Genomic DNA, 22,833 nt, shown 5'->3' with positions numbered 1-22,833 from the left:
ATCATCAGTCTTCAGCCAAGTCACTGCCTTTCTAGGAAGTTCTGATTTTTCAAATGTCATGAGTAGAAACCTTAACAGTTTTTCAGGGTTGTTTTTTTGTTCCACAGCAACATTTGCAAGTTTTTTCTTGTTTCCTTTATTGCCCTTCTGCTATTGAAATTTGATGTAGTTAAAATCTAAGATGCATATGCATCTTTGAAGTTGGTATTTTATTTCAAAGATAGACCCTTGCGGAGGACTCAGATACGATTTGTTTAGAAAGTGAACACCACAGTTTATTTCCAGACACCTGCAGCTTGGTCAGACTAATAGGGCCAGCTGTTGAAATCTATTTGTTTCACAATGTATCTTAATGAATTATGCTAATTCATGCCAGTAGAAGAGCTGATGAATTTGCACTGCTGCTGTTTAAATGGTGAGGAGCACACATACCCCAGATCAATCTTTTTATTTGGTAAGGGAAAAGCTGCAATGCTATAACAATACTGTGCAGTCCATCCACTCGTTGAACTTCAGACCGCAATGAACTTGGAGAACATCAGTTAGTGATTCACATCTTCATGCTGTAACATGTATGAATAACCTATGGCCTGGCTCTAGTACAGGATAGTGTGAAAAAAGCCTAATACCTTTCCACATAGGTCAAGCCTGGCCCCTCGTTACATGTACAGTTAGGAAGTTTGATAGACCTAGGTTTTCACATAACAGTAATCCTGGGCAAGAATAGCCTTTTCCTTTGTCACAGAACAGTAAGAAAGATCCTAATGGGAAAAAGACAAATTAAATGCATACAGCCCCTTAAAAGTCAGAAAATGATAAATTACTGTGCAATATATGAGGATGATTATGTGAGTCCACATAAAAACCAGTCTGTTCTGTTCAGTCTAATGCCTTGCTGATAGTATGAGGAATGTGACAAACAGAAGCTTCATTTTTGTCCATAGGTAGACTAGCTAGCTAAAGGAAGTAAAGTAGGCGTCTCATCACTAAACTTCCTGTCATAGTAAGCAGTGCGCTTTTACCGTCTGAGAAGCTTTGACTTAAGGTCAACTGGGAATTTCAGTTGGAGCAGATACTCAACTACTAGCCTGTTCTAACTTCACACAGTTCTTCCGGAATTAATGCAATTAACTGGCTTCCAAGCATTTGTTGCTAGAGGCATCCATGCAACAAAACCAAGACAAAAACTACTTTCCCAGTTTTACCTATACTGCCTAAACATACTCTGAGTGATGCAGCTTTCCTCTATTAATCAAAGCTAACTTAATTATTCTTTTTTATTTATCTTAGATACAGAATATATTTTGGAGCCTCTCTCTCTGCCAGAAAGTCCAGGTGGTGGTGCTGCTGTAGAAAGTTTCCCCTATGTGCCTTGCATTTTCTGCAAAGAATGCTACCTCTTAGCAGAACAAAACCAACTCCTAAAGCACATGATTATTGAACACAAACTTGTCATAGCAGATGTGAAACTGGTTGCAGATTTTCAAAGGTAAGCGTTTTTAGGATTTAAAATGGGTAGGTATGCAAGTATCATAAAAAGCTTCAGAAATCCAGAGATTTTCTTTTTTAAATACTTGTTTTGAAGCTATGTGTTTTGGGAGGATTCTTTTTTTTTTTTTTTTTTTTTTTTTTTTTTTTTTTTTTTGATGTTCTTTGATGTTCTTTTTGTTGTTGGATTGTAAGGTTGATTTCTCCTCATTCTCCCAAGGTGTTACTAGGATCAGGAGAGTTTATAATTGGGATACAGGACAGTTCATGTGTTAGAAATTGTCAAATCATAGTGACTTTTCAGATCCTGCTGTTAATCAATGACTTCTATACAATCTATAAAGCTGTTTATTTCATAACACGTATTCTAGACAATCAGCTCTTCCAATTTGGGGGTTTATTCTTAAGGGCAGGACTATTCTACTGCTGTGCAACTTCAGTATGTGAACGGTCACATTCTTGGATAAAATTCATTTACACTATTTTAAGGATGCCAGTATTTCCCCACAGAAATCGCATTTAATCCTTAACTATACTTTACAGTACTGTGATCTACATGTAACTGTGACTTCTTCCACAGCTGTGTCATCGATCATCTCAGCAGGGTCACATTTGACTTTCTTTCTCTTAGCTTCCTCTAGTAGCTGGCACAAGCCCGGCTGGCTTGTAATTCCAGCACTTGCTTGGCATTCTGTTTTCATGGACGACAATGAAACTCTGAGGATATGTGTGATATCAATCATGTAAGAGTTGGTAAGATCAAAGCCAGCTACTCAAAGACTGCTGTCTATTGATATGCCATCAACTTAGGAAAAAAAGCAAAAGAAAAATCACACACCATTATTCACCATTAATGAAACTCTGAAATGAACTCTGAGGTGTACCTTCTCTTATGTCCAGTCGTGAGGCTAGATGGTACCTCCCAATTTGTAGATAGTTCTATTGCAGTGTTTAAACTTTAGCTGCCTAATTTATTGACTAAAAGACATTTTCTGCTAGGTTTTCTCTATTTAGATACTCTGTCAAAGCCAATATCTTGTGTCTGACTATCAAGATGCAAAAATGAAAGATTAAGATGAAATCTGGGAAATATAAGCCATATAAACCCTTATTCAGAAGTATGAGCTTAACTTTGCTTAAAAATGAAAAAGGACGCTTGTTTTTTGTTTGCTTTTGTGCTGAAATCAGGCAGAACAAGAATGCAATAGTCTTTGGAGATATTGCTAGTTTTCTCAGATAAATAAAGGGATCAGAACTGCTCAGTAATGGAAAGGGAGTTTAGCTGTGCTTGGGGGATTATCCTGGGTTAATAGAAATGTATTCTTAAATTACCTTTTCAAGAAAATGTCCATTTAGATTATTTTTGCTGCTTATGCAATTGCAAAGTAGCCAAATCTTAAAGAAGGTGGCTCCAGGATGTGAAATGGTGAAGCTGTAACTCTGAGGTGTACCTTCTCTTATTTGCAGTACTGAATATTAGTAGAATAGTCTAGTACTGCCCACAAAAAAGCAAGTGGCATTGGAGATGTTAAACAGGAGAGCAGGACAGAAAAAATACAGGGAAATAACTACAAATAAGAATTAATATTTTTATACTTAGCAACAAGTCAAGCCCAGTCTTGGGCATTACATTGCTTGACAGAACTACAAGAACTGAAAATCTAACAGAGAACAATGCTAGATTGGTCAAATTTTGTAATGTTCCTGTGAGTAAAAGCTAACAAATTTGTTTTGTTTCTCTTGTAAAAATAAAAATAAATTCGGTCTAGGGGGAAGAGGAGGAAGTAAGGGAAATAAGCCTCTGCTCTGTGAATGTAAAGAGGACACTGATCACTTGTTCTCTGTCCCTGGGAGTATGACAAGGAGTTGGCTTCATATAAGCGTTGACTATTTGAGTTAAATCTTATGAAATCCTCTAACAATAAGCTTCATGGCACAGAGGTTAAGGTCAGGTGAGATTTTGTCTTAATGATGTTGAGTGCCGTTTCAGTGCAGGGGACAGACTATATGACATCTTGAAATCCCTTCATTTGCATGTTTATGTCCTAAAAACTCAGAGAAGACTTAACCTGGAAGATTTGCTTTTCTGTATAGCAGCAAAACTATTTCATTGTATGCTGAGCACTGGAGCGGGCAGGGGAGCAGCATAATGCTCACCTCTCACTTTAGACATCCAGTAATGCCTCTGAATGAACTTCAGCCATTCATACTGGCATTAACGTGCTTAGCTGTCTGCTGTGCTAGAGGTTAACCCTCTCCATGTCAGAGTTAGCAGAGACAAATGTGGCTGATTCCTTGGCTGCTGTAATTAAAGCTCTCATAAATTAAGATAGATCATAGATAGAGGTAGTATGAACCACTGCAGGATGTGATAGCTGTGGGAAGTAAACTCTCAGATTATGCCAGTGTGAACTGCTACATAATAATGGTGTGTGATTTTTCTTTTGCTTTTTTTCCTAAGTTGATGGCATATCAATAGACAGCAGTCTTTGAGTAGCTGGCTTTGATCTTACCAACTCTTACATGATTGATATCACACACGAGTCATGGGTGTAAAGATAACTGTGCAATTAAGAATTTGCAGATTTTTTTATAGTAAGATTCTGAATAAATAGCACAAGGTTCCTATCAAATATAATTGTAAATGATGTTTTTTCTTGATTAAACAGTAGCTTCTAGTTCAGTGGGACTCTAATCTCAGTTGGGAGTCTGTTAATGCTGCTATAGTACAAGCATTGTACAAGCTTGTTTTTTAAACAACTGTAGTCAATGGATTAAACTTTCAAGATGTATTTAGGGCCTATCTTCTAGCCTACCTCTAGGCATTTGGGGATTTCATTTTTCTTTCTAGTTTTCTGCCAAGCTACAATTTTCAGTGTAGTTCCACAGGAGACCTGCCAAAACCTTGCTTTTGACAAGTTTGTGTTTTTACTGAGTTTTAGTTTCTTGTCTGCATCTTGCAGAACACCAAGCAGAATATTTTGGGAATTGAAGAGTCCCCTGTAGCATATCTTTTCAGTAAAGATGCGTCTGAGTGGCATTTCTGTCTAAAGATGTGAATAGGTCACATTGTTTATGTAGAGCTTAATGCAAATCTTTCTTACTTTCACTTATTTTGGCAGGGTAGTTGAACTCTGTTTTAATGAAGCTGAATAAATTTAGTGAACTGGAAAACCAGATTAAAGGAGAAGAAAACAGACAGGGATTTTTTAAAAAAATAACTAAGCACTCTAAGAATTTAAAGGATGGAAAAATTGAGAGTCAATCAACTGTTTATTAAACTTTCTGATGTTCCCTCTTTTATTAATTCTCTGTCCCTCTTTTTTAAAGATACATCTTGTATTGGAAGAGGAGGTTCACAGAGCAGCCCATCACAGATTTTTGTAGTGTGATAAGAACAAATTCAGAAGCTCCATTAGGTAAGTGTGCTGCTTTACTACTCTTTGTTGGTAGGATTGTGTGATAATTGTGCTGTTTTGATCCAGCTAAGCGTGAAGTAATCTGACACTAGGCCAGAAAAGCACAGAAGTCACATTTAACTGTTAACCACATGTTTAAACTTAGATTTCAATAGGATTGTACTTCAGTATATACTTCAGCACTGTGCTGAGTGAAGATGAACTCAAGTACATACTTAAATGGTCTGGTGAATTGAGACCAGATTATAGGTGAAGACCTAAAAGCAGTGCTTCTCCACATCATGGCTAAGGAAGCTTTGGTACCCACTGCATAATAAGTGGTGACAGTTTTTCTAGAAATGTGGAGAAGCATTCCTAGTGACCTATCTTTTAAATTTCACCCTGACCCCCACCCCACTCATGCTACCACCTCTTTGGGATAACAGGACTGCAACTATGATTCGTTTCCCCTGTCATTATGCTTACTACTGCCCCAGGGATACTAGGAGAAAACATCTTCATGTTAAGAGTAAGAAGACTGCAGTTGTCTGGGCTCTGACACAAGACTGAAGACTGTACTTCACAATTCTGCTGCTTTGGCAGAATATGACTAGTAGCTGTTACTTAGGAAAATAACTTAAAAAATGCACATGCAAGATGATAGTATTAAAGCTCATTTGATGTTCCTTTCATGCTGATTTTAAACTGTAACTAATATCAATGATTGAAATTGCTTTGATAGCCACAGAAGAACCAACATAAAAGAGAATAAAGGTGGAGAAGGGGAAATGTGTGCTATATCTTTGTCTTTGTACTGCAATGTAAATGATGTAAATGCAATTCAGTTTAAGATCAGAAGCATATGTGTAATTACTGACAAAGGCCTATAAATATGGGGAAAATATGTGTATAAAAGTATGTTTCATTAAATTATGAAAATAAAATAACTGATTTTTAAAGGTAAAAAAATCATCTCGCATTCTTAAAGCACCCTGAAGGTTTAGCAAATTATATGCCTCAAATATTCAAGACAGGTGCAGCTTTTCTCCCCTTACCCTGACTTCCTAATCTCTTAACAGAAGAACAGGACAATTATTTTCTTCTATGTGATGTTTTACCAGAAGACAGATTACTTAGAGAACAGCTTCAACGAAAGAGACTGGTAAGAAATTGCTTGTATTATGTCAGTTTTTTTGAGTTAGTCTCATAGTATAACATATGGAAATTCACGGGCATTTTAAAATTAAAGCAGTTTACGTTAAATTGCAAAATTTAGATTTTTTTTAGCTCATTTCCATAACTGCTACTTACACATGCACAAACTTCCTGTTTATAGATTTTCCTTGAAATAAATTTACAGGTTGTATGTCAGTACTCCACACAAGTAGAAAATATGCCCAGAGCACAAAAAAAAGTTGAGTGTGCAGAGTGTCTTTCTTCTTTCAAGAATCTGCAGTGCATAGACACACTTTCTTTTGTGTAATAATATATATATGTAGGTAAATCAGCAAAATAAAGCTCTGTGTGAGGTTCTGTGAAATGGGAAGGTGGCACTTATTTACAAAATCTTTTAGCAAGTTGATTTTATGCGTTCACATTCTCTCACTCATTCACACTCACATACTTACAAGCACGAACATGCATGTGAAGAAGGTCTGTCTGGGGTCATTTTTGTGAGATATAAAGGACAAGAAATTCCAGCTGTTACATCCTCATCACATTTCTGGGATTCTTCTTGGCTGATGATGACAAGCTAGTATTTTGGACAGATCTCTCATACCTTTTAAGAGTCATTTTTTTTATGGGGTGGTCCTTTGCCTTAGACTCTTGCTGACCTCAGCCTCCATAAGTCTTAGGCCAGGTTACTGTCCGTCATGTTTTTTTCTTGTTTGGAATGTATGTTTGAAATAAACATCTGCTGGGTTAACTCAAAAATGAATGTTTTGTGATATGTAGCAGTCCTGTTGTCATCCTCTTAGTGTTAGGTTGGGTCTTCTGTTGAAGAATGATCTATACTGCAGTCTTCAAGTGCAAGCCTTTTCGTCTTGACATTGAATGTTCCTCAGTTTACTTCTGAAAGTGGAATCCTAGGAATGGTGTCCTTATCAACACCGGCCTTTTAACCCTTTTTTCTGCTGTTTCTTCTGGTCTTCATTCATACTAACGTTAATGTTTCTGTTACAAGTCTCTACATGCACAGCATGCAACTAAAAAAGACCTTAAAACATAAACCTTCAAAATGATAGGAGATGCTTACAAAGACTAGGGCTAGTCCACAAGAAAACTGGGGTTGTCAGCCAGAATCCATTTAATTCAAATACCCTGTGAATGCTCTTTGAATTTGCTGCTTGAAGTACTGTCTGCAGCCTGCCACACTATCCTAGTGAATCCTGAGAAACTGTGGAATGTACAAGCAGTGCAGTGCTATCTGTAGTATACTAACTCTCACACAGAATTGTGGTAGTTCTCCCACTGAGGCAATTTTCATGGAGTGAGAGTTGCCACAGCTGAAATCTCCATTCTTGTGTAGGTCCTTTGGATTGGCATGGACTAAGAAAAAAGCAGCTGATACACTCATCCCTAGCTTGCTGCTATTCCAATTCATCAGAAGAAGAGCAATCCTGGATCAGGAAAAAAGATTCACGAGATCAGTATCTGATCCTTGAGAGCAGCAAAGTGTGTGTGGTATATTTTTTACCCTTTTCTGAACTGACAGGTCAGAACTGAAAGAATTTGAACTGATTCTTTCTCAGAATATTTTCCCAGTTCCAGCGATTGGCAGCTCAAGAATTTCCTGAGTCAACAACATTGTATCTGTATTAACACAACCGATTTTTCTTCTGTCAGCATCCTGTCACTCCCTGAACTCACATAAACTCCTGGTATCCATAGCTTCCTGTAGCAGTGAGTTGCACAGCTTAACCGCACGGTGTAAAAGAACTAACTCTTTGGTACTTTTGAATCTGTCACTTCTTACCTGGCTAGTTTGCTTATTAGAAGAGGTAGTGAACACCTTAATCATCTTATCCACACCTTTCATGATTTTCATACCTTACATTACGTCTTCCCTCAGTCATATCTGAAGATACTCTCTGTTTAATGGTTCTTCATTGTTCCTAATTGCAGCACTTTTCTGTACCTTTTCCAGTTTACTACAATCCCTTTGAGGTTATCAGGGACATCCTGAATATTGCACATGGAGATACAGTGTCCTGATGAATTTCTTTTTCCAAGCATATATAGTGCTATTGGTGACTTTGAGGTGAGGACAAAGGGTCATTATTGAGCACACAGCTAATATTTTCATAGAGCTGTCTATTTTAATGGTAACTCCTGGCTGCTATGTACTGGACTGTACTTTTTTCTTTTTTAAAGGGCATGTATTTCTGGTTTTGTGGTGTTTTGCACTATACAGCCCTATTCTATATAGACTTTCTCTCCACTACCTGTGTCCAGGGAGTGCAGATTCTGTTGGCAACTGAATCACCTCATCTGCTCTGAAAAGAGATATGTTTCCTCAAATTTAGAATAGAGTGCAGTATTTAGCCTAAAGCAAGTGTTTTTCTTTGCAGAGTAATTAAATTTGAAAAGAAATGCATTCTTGTTTATGGGAGTGAAATAGCCTTTGTTATTAACACTGTTATAAATACTAGAATTTGTATCTCCAGTTTTTACAGAAGGATTTTTTAAAATTGAGCTGCAGCTGTAATTGGGGCTAGTGGAGTCATGGCTTTAGTTATAGCAGTAAAGTTTGTTTAGTTTTTCACTTCCTTTTGCTGCAATCTGAGTGTTGACTTGCAAGTTAAATAGTTATTTTGCTTTGCAAAGTCTTTTACCTCCAGACAAGTCCAGCAATTAAGAGTAAGCTGGCAAGTGAGCTCATATGAGTTGCACAGAATAAAAAACAGAACTATACAACTTCTGCTGATTTTTCTGCAGCCTCTGAATTCTAACTACTGTCTCCAACAGCATGCCTAAACAAGGATGAATTTTATCTTTAAAATGTGCTAGCTAATGCATTTTGTTTAGCAGTTTTGAAACTCCAGTTTAGGAGTATTTCAGGCTGTTTGCAGCAAGGGAGCTAGCCAAGGTGGATGCTTTGTAGAGACATTATGGTGACTGTGATGCATCGAGAGAGCAAGGAATGAGCCTGAACTGGGCTAGAGTGCACAGCTTGTTGAAACAGCTGACAGGGCTATATAATACAAAACAGATGCAGTCTTCTGGACACAATTCTTGACAAAGAATTAGTAGTTGTGAAATCAGCAGTGGAACCAGGCAAGGAAGTCCTGGAGGCAAATATCAAGACACTAGGAGAGGCAGTGTCAGTATCAGCCACATAGGCTTATCTTTAAGCTTTTTCTAACAAAAAAAGAGGAGAGAGGCAAAAAACCCAAAGCTTCCATTTCTAGAAAATAAACGCACCCCACCATCTTGCTCTTGTCTTGCTATCATGATTACAGCCATTCTGCAGCAAATAGACTGCAGATCCTCTCATTAAATCCAACCTGAAGAAAAGTAATAGTGAAAACACGAAGAAAGTCAAAGGGATATTTAGAGCACTCAACTATACAAGTTTCCCAGGTATACCAGGTTACCATTTCCAGGATGAGATTAGTTTGAATGATCCCTAATATGTCTCAGACATAAGTGAAGTTGAAACTATGCCCTGAGAGGCATCAAGATGCTAGTCTGAACTGGTATAATGAAACACCTGAAGTGGTTACAGAACAAGTAGTATGTTAGCATGTTCATACCTCCACATCTGAAATTCAATAGATACTTCTTTCAAACCATTACAGCCATCCCAGTTAGTCATTTCTGCTTTACAGTTAGAACCCAAGCTCTGCAGACCAGACTGCAATCTAGGATAAGGTCCAGAAAAAACATTCTTCATGTTCCTAAGAGGCAACTTTCCATACAACACAACAGTCAGAAGAACACCTGACCCTCAGAGGTTTCATAATAAACATGTAACACTCATATTACAATTCTGAGACTCTTGCCAAGTAATTGTAGTGCCAGTTAAGTTGCAGTTCTGTCTTTGTACTCTGGCATCTTATTCAGTTTACCATAAGATCTGTGATTCAGCAGATTATCCAGGCTTTTCCCCTTCTTATATCCTGTCCCCACCACCATCACCATTTTCTACCCAGTTTCCTGTTTTTCGAGTAGGTCACAGCTCTTACTTCTCTGGATTTTTGTTGCTGTCCTTTCAATCCTAGCGTGAAGGTCTCCTCACTTAGCTGACAGATGATGTCCTAATGTGCTTTCCATTCTTTGTCAGGTGGATGCACTTGTCTCCTCATACAAAGGATGATGTTCTTAAATGCTCTCCGGTATATGTTGATCTATGCCTGTGTCTTGATCTCAGTCAAAAGGATTCAGAAAGACATCATCAGTTCCCTTTCAGACTTCATTCTCATTCCCAGGGCTTTTTGCTAACTTCTTATCTGAATATCAGGAACGCCAGTTGTTTGATCAGCCTGTACCAGATAAACTGGAGTCATCTGAATTTCATCACCAGGTGGGCAGCATGTCTTGGATGGTAGTAGTCACAGACTGTTGCTTTTTGCTCCTCTCTTTCCCAAAGGGGTCTCTAATGCCATCATCCTTCATTTCCTTGTGACTTGTCTTTGACATACAGTTCAGTGTACCTGGCCAGTGGGGATCTATTTTTGAAGTTCTAGAACTATATATTTTGGCAACTGAATCACCTCATCTGCTCTGAAAATAGATGTTTCCTCAAAGGGATGAGGGGGGAAAGTGCACAAAGTAATCAACAAACACATGTAACTCAGATGGTATGACAGTTGGCTTCAAGGGAGTTTAGTGTTCTTCAGGCTGGGTGTCCTGTCTTGATGGAACTGTTGTATTTCCATGCATCTTACAGCTAAGCTATTTCCTGAAGAGCATCTCCAGCAGGCATCTCTGGCAATATTAGAGAAAAGGTGCTCTCCATGAGCTAATGTTGAAGAGGACTTCATAGTGATTACAGAATTGGAAGATTTTTTTCTCTACTCAGAAGGCAAGAAAGCACTGTTTGAAGTGGGAGAACTGAACACAGTAAGGAGAGAAGCTGAATACAGACTATTGCTATATGGCTAAGATTGCAGGTCTTCAGAGATATGAAGTGTCTGATACCATGTTTTTTATAAATACTTTTCCCACTTAGCAGCTATGAGCACAGTCCAAAGCTCATCATACAATCTTTGAGGAAACTGTAGACACAAAGACAAATTTAATTCTCTTACTCTAAAAGCATTTTATCCTAATGATTTATATAATTATCAAATAATGTACTTGGCCAGTTTTTAGAGGCTGTAGTGCTTCTCAAGTCTCACCAATCCTAGTCTTTGTCTCAGTATACTATGCTGATCTTTTTCATTAGCAATAACGTGTATCAGTAGCTTCTTATTGTGATATATCTATGTGCTTATTTGTTTTTTAAATCAGAATCTGTTTCACTTTGTTCCTTTGCTTACAGCAATAGCTAGCTTTTCTGAGCACTCAGCAGGGAGATGTAGCTCTTATTTAAATTGGAAGAAACTAGAACTAAAGATACACACTATGTGTTCGTGTAGTTACCTAAGAGAGCTTGATAAAATACATATTTTATTGTAAAGTCTCTAACCAATATTATTCAGATCCAAATTTACACCTACCTTGCTATCTCTAGAAGTATCTTATTTCCCAGGCAGACTGTAGGATTTCAGTAGTATTGGCGAATTGGGTATCAGAGCAGAAAATGTAGCCTGTTAACGTGAATTTTTCAGAGTAGTGAGTACATTGTGCTCAGTGCAGTAGGACTCTGCTGATTCAGATTTTTGAGAGGTTCACACTATAGCAGTCATGACGTTTCCTCTTCAGAGAAACCTCTTTAGGCAAATTACGTCCCCAAATAGGCATATTTTTGGACCACCATTTTTTTTCTTCGGATTGGAAGCAAAAGCAGCAGAGCTTGTTTTAAGTACTTGCTGTGAATGATTGTTTTGTGTAACTGATAAAAACCTTGAATTTAAATAGCTAAATAAATTATTTGTGAGAGGCTTGTTAATAAAGGGAGTTATGATAAGAAAAGAGTGAGAGAGCAATAAGGTAAGACTATTTAGCACCTGGGGTACAATGTGTGTTAGAGGGAAGATTAGCAGGAATTAAAACATGGGAAAAGTCTAATATGCTGTAAAAAACTATCATGAGTCCATGACTTTTAACATTCAGTGGAGTCAATTCTATGTCTTACCTTTCGAAGGTATGTTGTCTTGAATGTCTTTTGAACTAAAGACAAGAGACAAAATAATTATTCAGGGAAAAATACATCCTAGCTGTAAATGTACATTTTTCATCCTTTACTATTATCAGTGTGAATTCTTTCTGATAAACAGTGCTTATATAGTTTCATTTCAAGACAATTTGATGAGCATTAGAGGAAGCATATTTTTTACTTTGAGATGTGCACGTGTAATATTTGTGGAGACTGGAGTGATTTTATTCAAAAGTCACAGCGAAAATGTGAAGAGCATTTTGGATGATGGAAATGATCTTTTCTAATTTAACTATTCCTCGTGTCAGATCTCCTATGTTTAAGTAGCATTAAAAAGGTCTGGCACTCCAGTCTGTTATTGTCATTGTTGCTTTTTTTCCCCCAGTTGTATAGAACTATATAGAACTATGTCATTTGCAATATAAAAAGTCATTTAAGCACTTCTGGAAACAAGCTGGTAATTTCTTTCAAAATATTGTTTCCAAGGAGAGGAACAGACAAAATTTTTGATTCCACCTTGAACTGCTATCACCCAAGAGAAAGTGTGAAGTCCTCACAACCTCATATGAAGCATCATGAAAGTGTGTATCATATTTGTAGACTCCAAATTGCAAATTGTCTTGCAAATGATCGGATTTAATTTGTGTTATCAGTTTAGTGTGCTGCTGTGTTTGAAGATGATCATCCTGGTATAAGCACTTGCACATCTTTACTGTGGCTTTTTGTTTTATTAGTTAAAGCCCAGTACAGATGTTAGCTTGTAATCTGATTTAGTATTTTTGGTAAATTAGCAACATAGGACACTTTATAACTCAGAGCAGCTGAAGAGCTTTTTTCCAGACAGATAAAGGGAAAAAATGAATTTGAATTTATTGTGTACATTAATTGTTGCAAGGCAACTGTCAATTTTTGTTGCTTGTAAGTATGATCAGAAATACACAGCTTCCATTTGCCATGTTTGAAGTAATCAAGCACTGATGTCCTGTAGTCCTAAAACTATTCTGGAGGAGATTGATAACTTCCTCGGTTACATCTACTGCTGAATTGTCCTGAACTTTGTATAAACATTTGTTTCAAAGAACATGTCATCTAAAAGTACTTATCTTTGAAAATGTATAGATGATCTTACAAGCCTTACTTGTTTTGTAGAACAAAGTATTTAGACTGAAAATATCTATAATTTAAGTTCTATTTTATATCGGTGTGGGTATCTGTATTGTCAATGATTCTATTTTGTGACTTCCTTGTCAGTCTTCAGTAAAGTAAAGGATATTTTTTTTTATCAAGTCATACAGTATGTCAGAAAGATTGAAGGACATATACTTGACAGAACTTTTAACTAAATGTAAAAAGAGATGAGAGTGGGAACTTATTCAACAGACAGTATTTGGGGCAAGTACTCACTGAACAGGTCTATTTGGACAAATCTCCAGGCCTGAAACTCGGGACTAAAACCAAAACCCATCTTTTTTAAACTAGAGAATCTTAGTTTTCTGAGCAGATGATCTGAACTTTTCATAACTAAAGATTAATGCATTGAACTTCAAATCTAAAAGGAAATATTTGATTTTTGCATATAATATTTTATGGTTTTTATAATTTTGTGCAAAATTGTTTGATTTTCTCTTGTTTAGGATATGTACCTTAAAAACCTGAATATTTTTGCCTACTTCCACTTAATTTCTATTGGAAAACATGTCAGACTGTGTGGACTGACATTGCATCATTTAATACTACACATTTCTGAAGAGGATGTGATGTTCCAATAAACATTCTTTGTGTTGTAAAGACCTTGCCATTTGGCAGAAGGTCTTTGTATCAGTATTGTAAATTAATTTCTGGAAATCAGACTGTGGCATTTAATTCACTTACTGTTTTAGTATTTTGGATTACTTTTCCTGTCTGTGCTCAATTCCTGTGTTCATTATGGAAAAATTCATGATCTATTTGCTTTCACCTCCAGTAACTTTGCTCTATTTTTCTTAATACACTTTGATATGACACACAGTCCTCAGAAAGTTTTGGAAAATCTTCTAGTCTGAAATGTTTATTTTTTTTCTTAATATTAAACATGGATTAATGCTAACAGTCCAGCAGTTGGAACAGTTGGGAAATTCAGGCAGGTATTAAAGTAAATTACTCATTTCCTGCCTCATAACTTGAGCTTGAAGTTGGCTTTTATCACCAGCTGAAAGTCTCAACTCAGAAAAATCACAAGGGCTTTATGTATTATTGCTGTTCTCCCTTCAGAGCCCCAGAAATGAAATGGAAATAGAGGGTGTTTGGGAATGTTTGTAGGGAGAAAGAATAGAGCTCTCACTTTTCACTGTGCTTGACTTGAGCCAATGCTTTTAATACCTCACCTGTACAAATATCAGTTTGCTTGCTGCTTTGAAAAGTACCTTGAAGCAATAACCAGTGGAAACAAATGATAAAAGGAGTGTCTAAATTGGAAGTCATTTTTAAAACTTTATTCAGTAAATTGAGACAACAGTACTGCTGTGTTAGTCGGGTCTCTCAGCTTCCAAACATACCCACAGAAGGGAAAATAAGAAGGCTGATGGAGTACAGTAGCACAAACGTTGTCTCACTGAAGGATATAGTATAAATCTTATTTCCCCTCAGGCTGAGCTGAGAATAGCTGTTAGCCAGGGCTTTCTTTAATCAGTAGTTTGTATGAGGTAGGAATCTGGAGTTACGCAGGCAAGCATCAAATGTTACAGAATGCTTTTTTTTCCTGGTGGTAGAGTGCAGTTAGGAAGCTATTTTGGAATATTGTTCACAGGAGGTAGAGCTTTCATACCTTGCTTAATTCACCTTTAAATTGCATATGGTATCTTTTGATTTCATTTTTGATTGTTTCTGGTGTATTTTACAAATTGTGTGAACTGCATGCAGATGCTTTCAAATTTAAGGTGAGACAAACAGCATGTGATGTGCCACTGAATGGAGAAAGGTGACACCTAGTAAAAGCCACAGTATAAGCCCCAGTTCTTAGAGATGTGCCATGAGCTGACAGAAAGTCTTATTTTATTGCGTATCTGCTGCAAGGCTCTCACAAGCTGCTTTATGCTCCATTTATCTATTTCAGGAGTCAGTCCTGAGAAATCTGATTTTATGTTTCAGTTAGTTAACATTTTGTGTGACACAGCAGGACACTGAAAGGTATGGTCTGGGATTTCAGTAACACGTGACTCCAAAATAAAATGTACACCTTCTGGTATAAAAAGTCAAAAAACAAGCAAACAAACAAACAAAAAAGAATTTTCAGGGTAACAGAATCTTAGCTGGTGTGCAAGAGCTCCAATTCCCAAGCTGTTTGGTTGAGTGTGGACCCTAAAGCACAGTGCACTCTTCCCCTACAGCAGCCATTGGCCATTTAATTCAGGTGAGGCACGTTACTTTGTTCTCCAGCAGGCATCCCCCTGATCCCACTGTCCTGTACTGAATACTGCACTCTGCTCTTGAGGATAAGATGCTGACAGCATGTTTATTAGCCCAGCATCAGCCTCCTACACATCTCTCAATGGGATGTGGTAAGGTAGGCTGACTTGCATAGACAGGCCTAGTCCCAGCCCGTCCAGATACATTTGGGCCTGCAATGACAATAGCTCAAGAGGATTTTTCTTTTTTCTTTTTTTCTTTTTTCTTTTTTCTTTTTTTTCTTTTCTACCTTCTGTGGAGTTCACCCAGCAGTCATAGTTGAATGTGAGATTACATGTAGACGATAGACAAGTTTGGGCTTTAATCCACACAAAAGGGTACTAAAGACCTATTTGGTCTTGGTAGGTCAGAAACACAAAGCTCCACTGTTCTAGGCTCTAAGCAGATAAAGGCATTGAGAAAATCTCCTAAAAATTTCACTCAGAATCCCAAATGTCAGGCAGACAGCAGCACCTCTGTGTAACACTGAAAATAAATGCTTTACCAGTTATCAGTACTTAAAATACAAGTACAGAGAGAGTAGTGCACTGTTAGGCTGAAAATGTGCTAAGTTTTAATCCAAACACTGACTATCCCATTCCCCAAATAGTCATGGCCTTTCCTCTGAAGTGTATAGTAACTTCACAGTGTAATGACACTCCTGCTGTTACAGCACCAAAAAAGTCACTTACTGTATCTTTTTATTAAGAAAATTACAGTCAAGTATTTTAAATTTCCTAGCCTGATGCTCTAAGTTAGACCAGGCGAGTGGCAAACACAGCTCTTCCTTTTCAGTGAGTTTCTTACATCCCATAGCTCATTGCAGAAACTGCCACCCCTTTTGTCATCTGCCAGACGTATTATGAGAAAGTGTTCTGAATTACCTATGATGAGATATTTAGAATTGAGTGTGTAGTTCCATTAGGCTCTATGTGGTTATCCACAAACTTGCTCACTTATAACAGAGGTGATCTGCACCTGAGCAGAAACAATAAACTGGTGTGTTCAATAAAAAATCATTTAAATAATTGAATAAAATCTCATTGTGGACTCTGTTTCTTTCCGTGCAACTTGTATAATACTAACATTTTTCAAGCTTCATTGGAGCGCATAGTGCAATTGATTTGTGACAGCTGCATATTTTAATTTTGTATGTGTATTGTTATCAGTAAGGATAATGAGGTATAATGAGCCTGAAGTTATATAATGAAATAATCTTTGTTTTTTAATTGAACAATTGTATCTGTTTCTTTTTATAGAAGGAAATTCTAGAACAGCAACAGCAGGAGAGATATGACACAAGTTTTCATAGCATGTGTATGTTTTGTGATCAAGAATTCACAGGAAATAGGTTTGTATATTGAGCTGTTCACTTTTATTTTTCTTATCTTCTCACCTTCTTTGTTTATGGTTTAAATTGTCATCAAACCATTTAATGGGTAATGCCCTGAGACTCAGAATTGTTCTGTGTATAGTCTTAAGTATTTCTTTGAACTGCATTATCATTTTGTATAATTGCTCTTCCACCTTTCAATCTTCCAGTTTTTTCAGTACAACTTTGGATAATTGCATATTAAGAGGAATTAGGAACTGAACTATTATAAAAAGAGTTATTTTTTGGCAGTTGTTCTGGGGCAAGGAGAGCGGCTTAAGCCAGTATGACTGCTCAAAGACACATCCATGCAGTTACATACTTTTCTGTTCAAATTTACATTAGTTTGGTGGGGTTAAAGGACTGAATGAAAAACAGGAGAGGAAAATTAGAATGAGAATGGAGTGCTTTGCAGCATCAGTCCAATGTGAGAGGGAGTTGCATTCAAATCCTTGCTCCCATGAAAATTGTTCATACCAATTAAAACAGTCTTAGCTGGAGAGACCACATCTTATCCCTGAAAGCTTGACTGTGGGTCAAGTTCTGGTACTCTGGAGAGGTAGAAGAACCCAGGGTCAAGTCCCTGCAGGTCATCCACATTTTGGGTGAGTGTCCTATTCTCTTTACTGCCTCGTGAAGTAAAGGACATGTTATTTAGCCCTAAATATTTTCATCCTCTGAATACTCTTGAGACTGAGAGATTGAAAATCCCACTAGGACTGTGGTATAACAGTGTAAACCCTGCAATGTAAACTCTTCAATATTTGTTGAGTGCCCAATAGCAGAAGCTCAGGCATATCATATTGAGATGTTAGTCACCAAAGGAATTTACAGTGATGAGAACAGAGACTTGAGAATATTAGTGGCAGTTATGTGCCTGACTTACTTTCGGGATTTGCTCCACAATATATATAAAATTGGATAATGAGCTCTTTAAAGCCCCTCTGTGCTGTGGGAGAAACTGGATATAAGATTAACCATTTTAACCTCTATTAGTAAAGTAACTTACTTGAACATCTATTATGTTTGTTCCTGAATACTTTGAGTCCTCTTTATGTTGCTAGTGCTGTGTGAAACACTTAAAAGCATATCAGACCCAAGAATTTGTTTTGTTAATCAGCATAGAGAGAACTGAAAAATGGCTTTTTAGAATGATTCTCAAGACAGTTATTTGAAATCTGTGGTTTGCTTATTTGAGTTAATAAATGAGCTTTGCTAACAGTAAGGCTCAAAATAAAATGACATGGTAGTTTTCATCTAAAGACTTATATTTCATTCATGTTCATTAAGCAATTGAAGCCTCACTGAACATTCAGTAGGGCTGAGATTGAAAACTTATTATTTCGGTTTAGTTGCATTCTTTTTCTAGCAGTGGCTACAACGCTGTTATTTTTTACTTAATGTTAGCTTGTATACATTTTAAAAGCAAATAGTGTAGTTTGAGTCACTAATTGAATAATTCTTGTATGTATTCAAAAATACGTAATGTTCTATTTGAATGTTTTTTGTAGATCTGTCCTTCTCAATCATATGGCAAGAGAGCATGCTTTTAACATTGGGCTGCCAGATAACATTGTGAATTGTTATGAATTTTTGGCTGTATTACAGAATAAGCTTGACAAGTAAGTTATGGACTTAAGTCATGTTTCCTTAACGTTGGAAGTAAGCTGAGTTAGAATTAATTTAGCATTCATGAGTGATTAAGAACAAACTGTAAATGAATGTGACTTTTGTATGTTTGATCTTAGAAGGCTTCCCTTGTATTTCTTGAAAGCTAATTCATAACTCTTTGTAGTATGTGTTTTCTGGAATAATGGATTCCGATGCAGTGCTTCAGTTATAATGCACTGCATAGTTTCCATTGACATCAATAATGTCTCATCATTGCTGGAGTCTGTTCTTCTTTCTCCCTGTAACCAGCTTTTTGATAAAGGTCTCTTTTATCACGTAAGTAGAGTTCTTACACCAGTCTCCTTTTGTATCAACAGCATATGCCCTAGCTATTCCTGCTAGGCCTCCATACGTGGTTCCTTGTCCCTCCAAACACCTTAGAGTGTTTTGTACAAGAAACCAGACTTACAGTTTCTATCTGATGTTTCTACTGCATCCTCACGGTTTAGACATGGGTTCTTAGTCCCTCTTAGGTTTTTTGCATGTCACTCAACTTTCTGCAAACAGTTAACAGACAGCATAAACTCTTCATGTGGCTCTCAGTGTTTTTTCACAAGCATTCTAAATATAAAAACATTCCCACTTACTTGCAGCTGACAGTTGACAGATACCTTGTCTAGTGGCAGACTTTTTGGTGTATATAAGGAATTTCTGTATTACTGAAAGCAAAGCTTCTGTCTTCTTACTAAATGCACAATTGCTGAATTCAACTGGAATGCAAATAGCGAGAAATCAGATAACTGAACCTACCTACATAAAGAATGTATTAAATAGCTAAAGCTTTAGAAAATCATTAATGATTCAGTTAACCGAGAATATCTTAGATGTATGTTTTATGAAGATTCTAGCATGATACAGCACAGCACCTGAATAAACAAAGTAGAAAACTTGTGTGGGATGCATTGAGCATCCAAGCCTTATTCTTGATCATTCATTTTCCAGATAGGTAGGCCCTGTACCATTTCAGAGAAAAAATTGTCTTTTGGTGCTTCCAGTACAGAGAGAGGAAAACTGTTTCTTCCCACTGTGCTAACAGACAGACTCAGATATATTCAGGCTTTCAGAGAACTAACATGAATAGTGTATTTCTGGAAAAGTGTAATGGTTAAGTTAAAAAACGGTTACAGTTAAAGCAGAAACCTTCTCTTAGCAACTAGGAAGAGATGTTCGGTTGAAAGCTACTTCAGTTTGAATTTACAAGAGTCAGAGAAAGCTTTTTAATGTTCAACCTCAACGGAGGTTACTTGGAGAAGTTGAAAGAAGGGCATCACGCTAACAAGCTTTGCCCTTTCCAGCGAACCACTTTTTCAGTTTTCACATCATTCCTCTCACAAATATTTCATGACCACAGTACCTGCAGCCCAGCTTTTCTCCCTTTCCACACCCATTTTGCTGGTTTTCTTCTAAACGTAGGATACACAGGTAAGTCCATATGGAGCAGTAAGGCTGTCAGTATTGAGGAACTGCTCCTAGTTTTCTTATTGTTCTTCCTGTTTAAAAGACTTACTGAGCAAAAGAATATTATTTAAAAAAATGAGCAAAATAAATACAGAATCTTTTGGTTGTAGATTTTATTTTGACTTCTGTTGCAATTTTTGATCTCTCCCTTCTCCACTGCTCAAAGAGTACATTCCAGAGCAGAAATGGAAAGCTAGTGTATGTGCTTCAGAAGCGTGTAAACCTGAGGTTGCTGAAGAAGTTAAAAAGAGAAGAATTTTGGTAGCAGAGAACTAGACTTTGGATTTCTTTAGCACTTTATGGATTTCATAAATGGACAATATGAAGTATACCACAAATGTAAATTGGACTCCAGCAGAAAATCCCCTTCCTTAAGAATGAAACTGTATCTACAAAAAAGCTTAGTAGATTTTAATACAATCTGTAACCAAAGAGTTATCAATCTGAGAGAAATTTGCCTAAATATTAGACTTTATTATGAAAAGCCGCAAAACTGGGGTATGGAAATTGGATTAAATATGTTTCCAAATAAATTTAGGATCCATTGGTTTGTACATCTTCAAAAAAGAAAAAAGATACAAAGGAAGGAAAAGGAAACAGACTTCTCTAATTTAATCTTTGGCCTAACAAAGAATACAGTCACAACAGATACAGGTTAACTTCTTCCAAAAATAGGATATTTTAGGAACACATTTTATTTTACCATTGTTGTTGCCTAAGGCACTAAGTTATCTTGCTTACTGATAAATTGCAGCATGATCATTTATCAGGAGGTTTTATTTAGATGGAGGTTTCTAATAGCCAATCCTGTGGTCAAAACACTTGTTGAAATTGCTTCCAATGCAATGAAAGGCAGCTTCTTCTACTACTGAGAATAGACTTAGTATCTACACTTACAGAATAGTACCTGAGAATGTTTTTGAGCGTAGAAAATTCTCATTTTAAGCACATATCATGACTGCATTATGTATGCTTAGGAAGCTACGCAGTCCTCCTAGGAGCCTCTTTCACAAGTAGATCAAACACTTTGCTGTTATCAGGCATAGCAGAGTCAAAGGAAAAGCAGATTTTAAAACCCATAGAGTTATTCTGCCAGCAGACCTGTGACTCACCAACAAGACGATACCTACATTTTTAAGCTGCAAGTAAAGTAGAACTCAAAACCTCTTAATGATAAGCCTAAATTTTACAAGAATTCTTGGAAAGCAAAAAGAAACTGAGAATCCTGAATTACCACTCCACACATAACAGCTGAATGGAATCTGGCTGCACCTTGCTGAAGGACCATGAGATTTTCAGGGTGCATGAATAGACCTTCTAGACACAATGTTACGGTGTTTGTGTGAGTAAATGCTTAAGTAGGAGCATAATTTCTGTTCTTCAACATCTGTATCTAAGCGTTACAGAAACGACAGAAAGGTCTGACCCAGACATTGTTAAAGTTTCGTGTGATTGTGCAGTCAAGCATACTTTCATCTACGAATAGGGGAAAAAAAAAGTGATTGCTTTCTACTTGAATATCAGACTTTCCTCACAATGGTACCACTTCTTTAATCTTATTGACAGCAGTTCACGGCTGCCACATTTTTTATTATCTGTGCTTTATAATATGGATCTTAAAGTGTTATTGTTTTTCCCTCCCATCAACTTTTTTTTGCTGCTGCTAAACAGCATCTCCTATAAGAAGATGTAATGCCACAATTACATTTTTATTTCATCAGATCTGGCTTGTGGGAGGGCAGTTTCCCCCTTGCAAAGATATTTTTTCATAAGGTCCAAGAAACTCTGTCCCTGTTGGTGGGATATAGAAGCCATCTCTTGTAACAAAAAATGTTTTAGCACATTAGTTAACTAAATGCTCAAGATGAATATGCATTAAACAAGGACATTCCTGTTAGCTCAGCACACTGCTAAATCTCTGCTGGAAAAAAAATCACCATTTACTCTTTCAGTAATACCCATCTAGGCTAAAATGCAGATTTTTTTTCTTGATACTGATATCATAGCCCGATGTCTGAGTCAAGAGACTTTACTTAATGCTTTATCAGCTCAACTTTTAGGTATCAGCTGATACTACCTTTAAGAGAACAATTATTTTATCAACCTGTCTACCTGTAATAGAGAAGTTAAGATAGTGCACATAGTTCTGTTTTGTTTGAATTGCTCTGGAAAACGCACCATGATAAAGTTACAATTTTAATAGATGTATTCACCTTTCTGAGTTTTATATATATATGTGTGTGTCTGTGTGTTTATATATATATGTATGTACATCCACATATATATATGTACACATACACACAGACTCAGATACAAGTACATATATGTGCATATATGGTATGATTTGAGTCACTGAATTTGATTTCTCGGGATTGCAGAACCCACATATCACCTTAGCCAACCTCTTCTTAGACTCCTTTTTGAGTCAGAAGTGTAAAACATGTTTAGCCAATAGAAATTGGATTATTTTAAAAGTGTACATTAAGAATTTGAGATTATATTTTTTTCACCCTATATTATGTAGAAACAGTTACTGATGGATTGGATTCTGCCCAAAATAAGTGCATGCAAGTTAAGAGTTCATTTGTTAACCAGTCAGTGGCCCTCCCATGTCCTGAGACAATTTTAGGAAGTCAGACATTTCTCCCATTTTGCATGTGGTAACAGTAAATTTATTTTATTATTTTTATTTTCATTTTATATAGTTTTTGTGAGATGCCTCATCACCTCCATATTTTATTAACTCTACTGGTACTATT

General features: G+C 36.7%; 1 protein-coding gene across 2 annotated transcripts in view; it reads left to right on the top strand.

Moving 5' to 3' along the window:
• The window catches only part of ZNF277 (zinc finger protein 277), a 62,852-nt gene that overhangs the window by 20,141 nt on the left and 19,878 nt on the right, over positions 1-22,833 (top strand). For both annotated transcript variants that reach the window (XM_062567024.1, XM_062567014.1), the window contains exons 2-6: positions 1,291-1,489; positions 4,819-4,907; positions 5,966-6,048; positions 16,833-16,924; positions 18,457-18,567. In XM_062567024.1, coding sequence (XP_062423008.1) covers positions 1,291-1,489; positions 4,819-4,907; positions 5,966-6,048; positions 16,833-16,924; positions 18,457-18,567 — 574 coding nt within the window. The remainder of the gene's footprint in view (positions 1-1,290; positions 1,490-4,818; positions 4,908-5,965; positions 6,049-16,832; positions 16,925-18,456; positions 18,568-22,833) is intronic.

The sequence above is a fragment of the Rhea pennata genome, chromosome 1, assembly GCF_028389875.1.
Source record: "Rhea pennata isolate bPtePen1 chromosome 1, bPtePen1.pri, whole genome shotgun sequence".
Taxonomy (NCBI): domain Eukaryota; kingdom Metazoa; phylum Chordata; class Aves; order Rheiformes; family Rheidae; genus Rhea; species Rhea pennata.
This window is presented reverse-complemented; position numbering and strand designations above follow the sequence as displayed.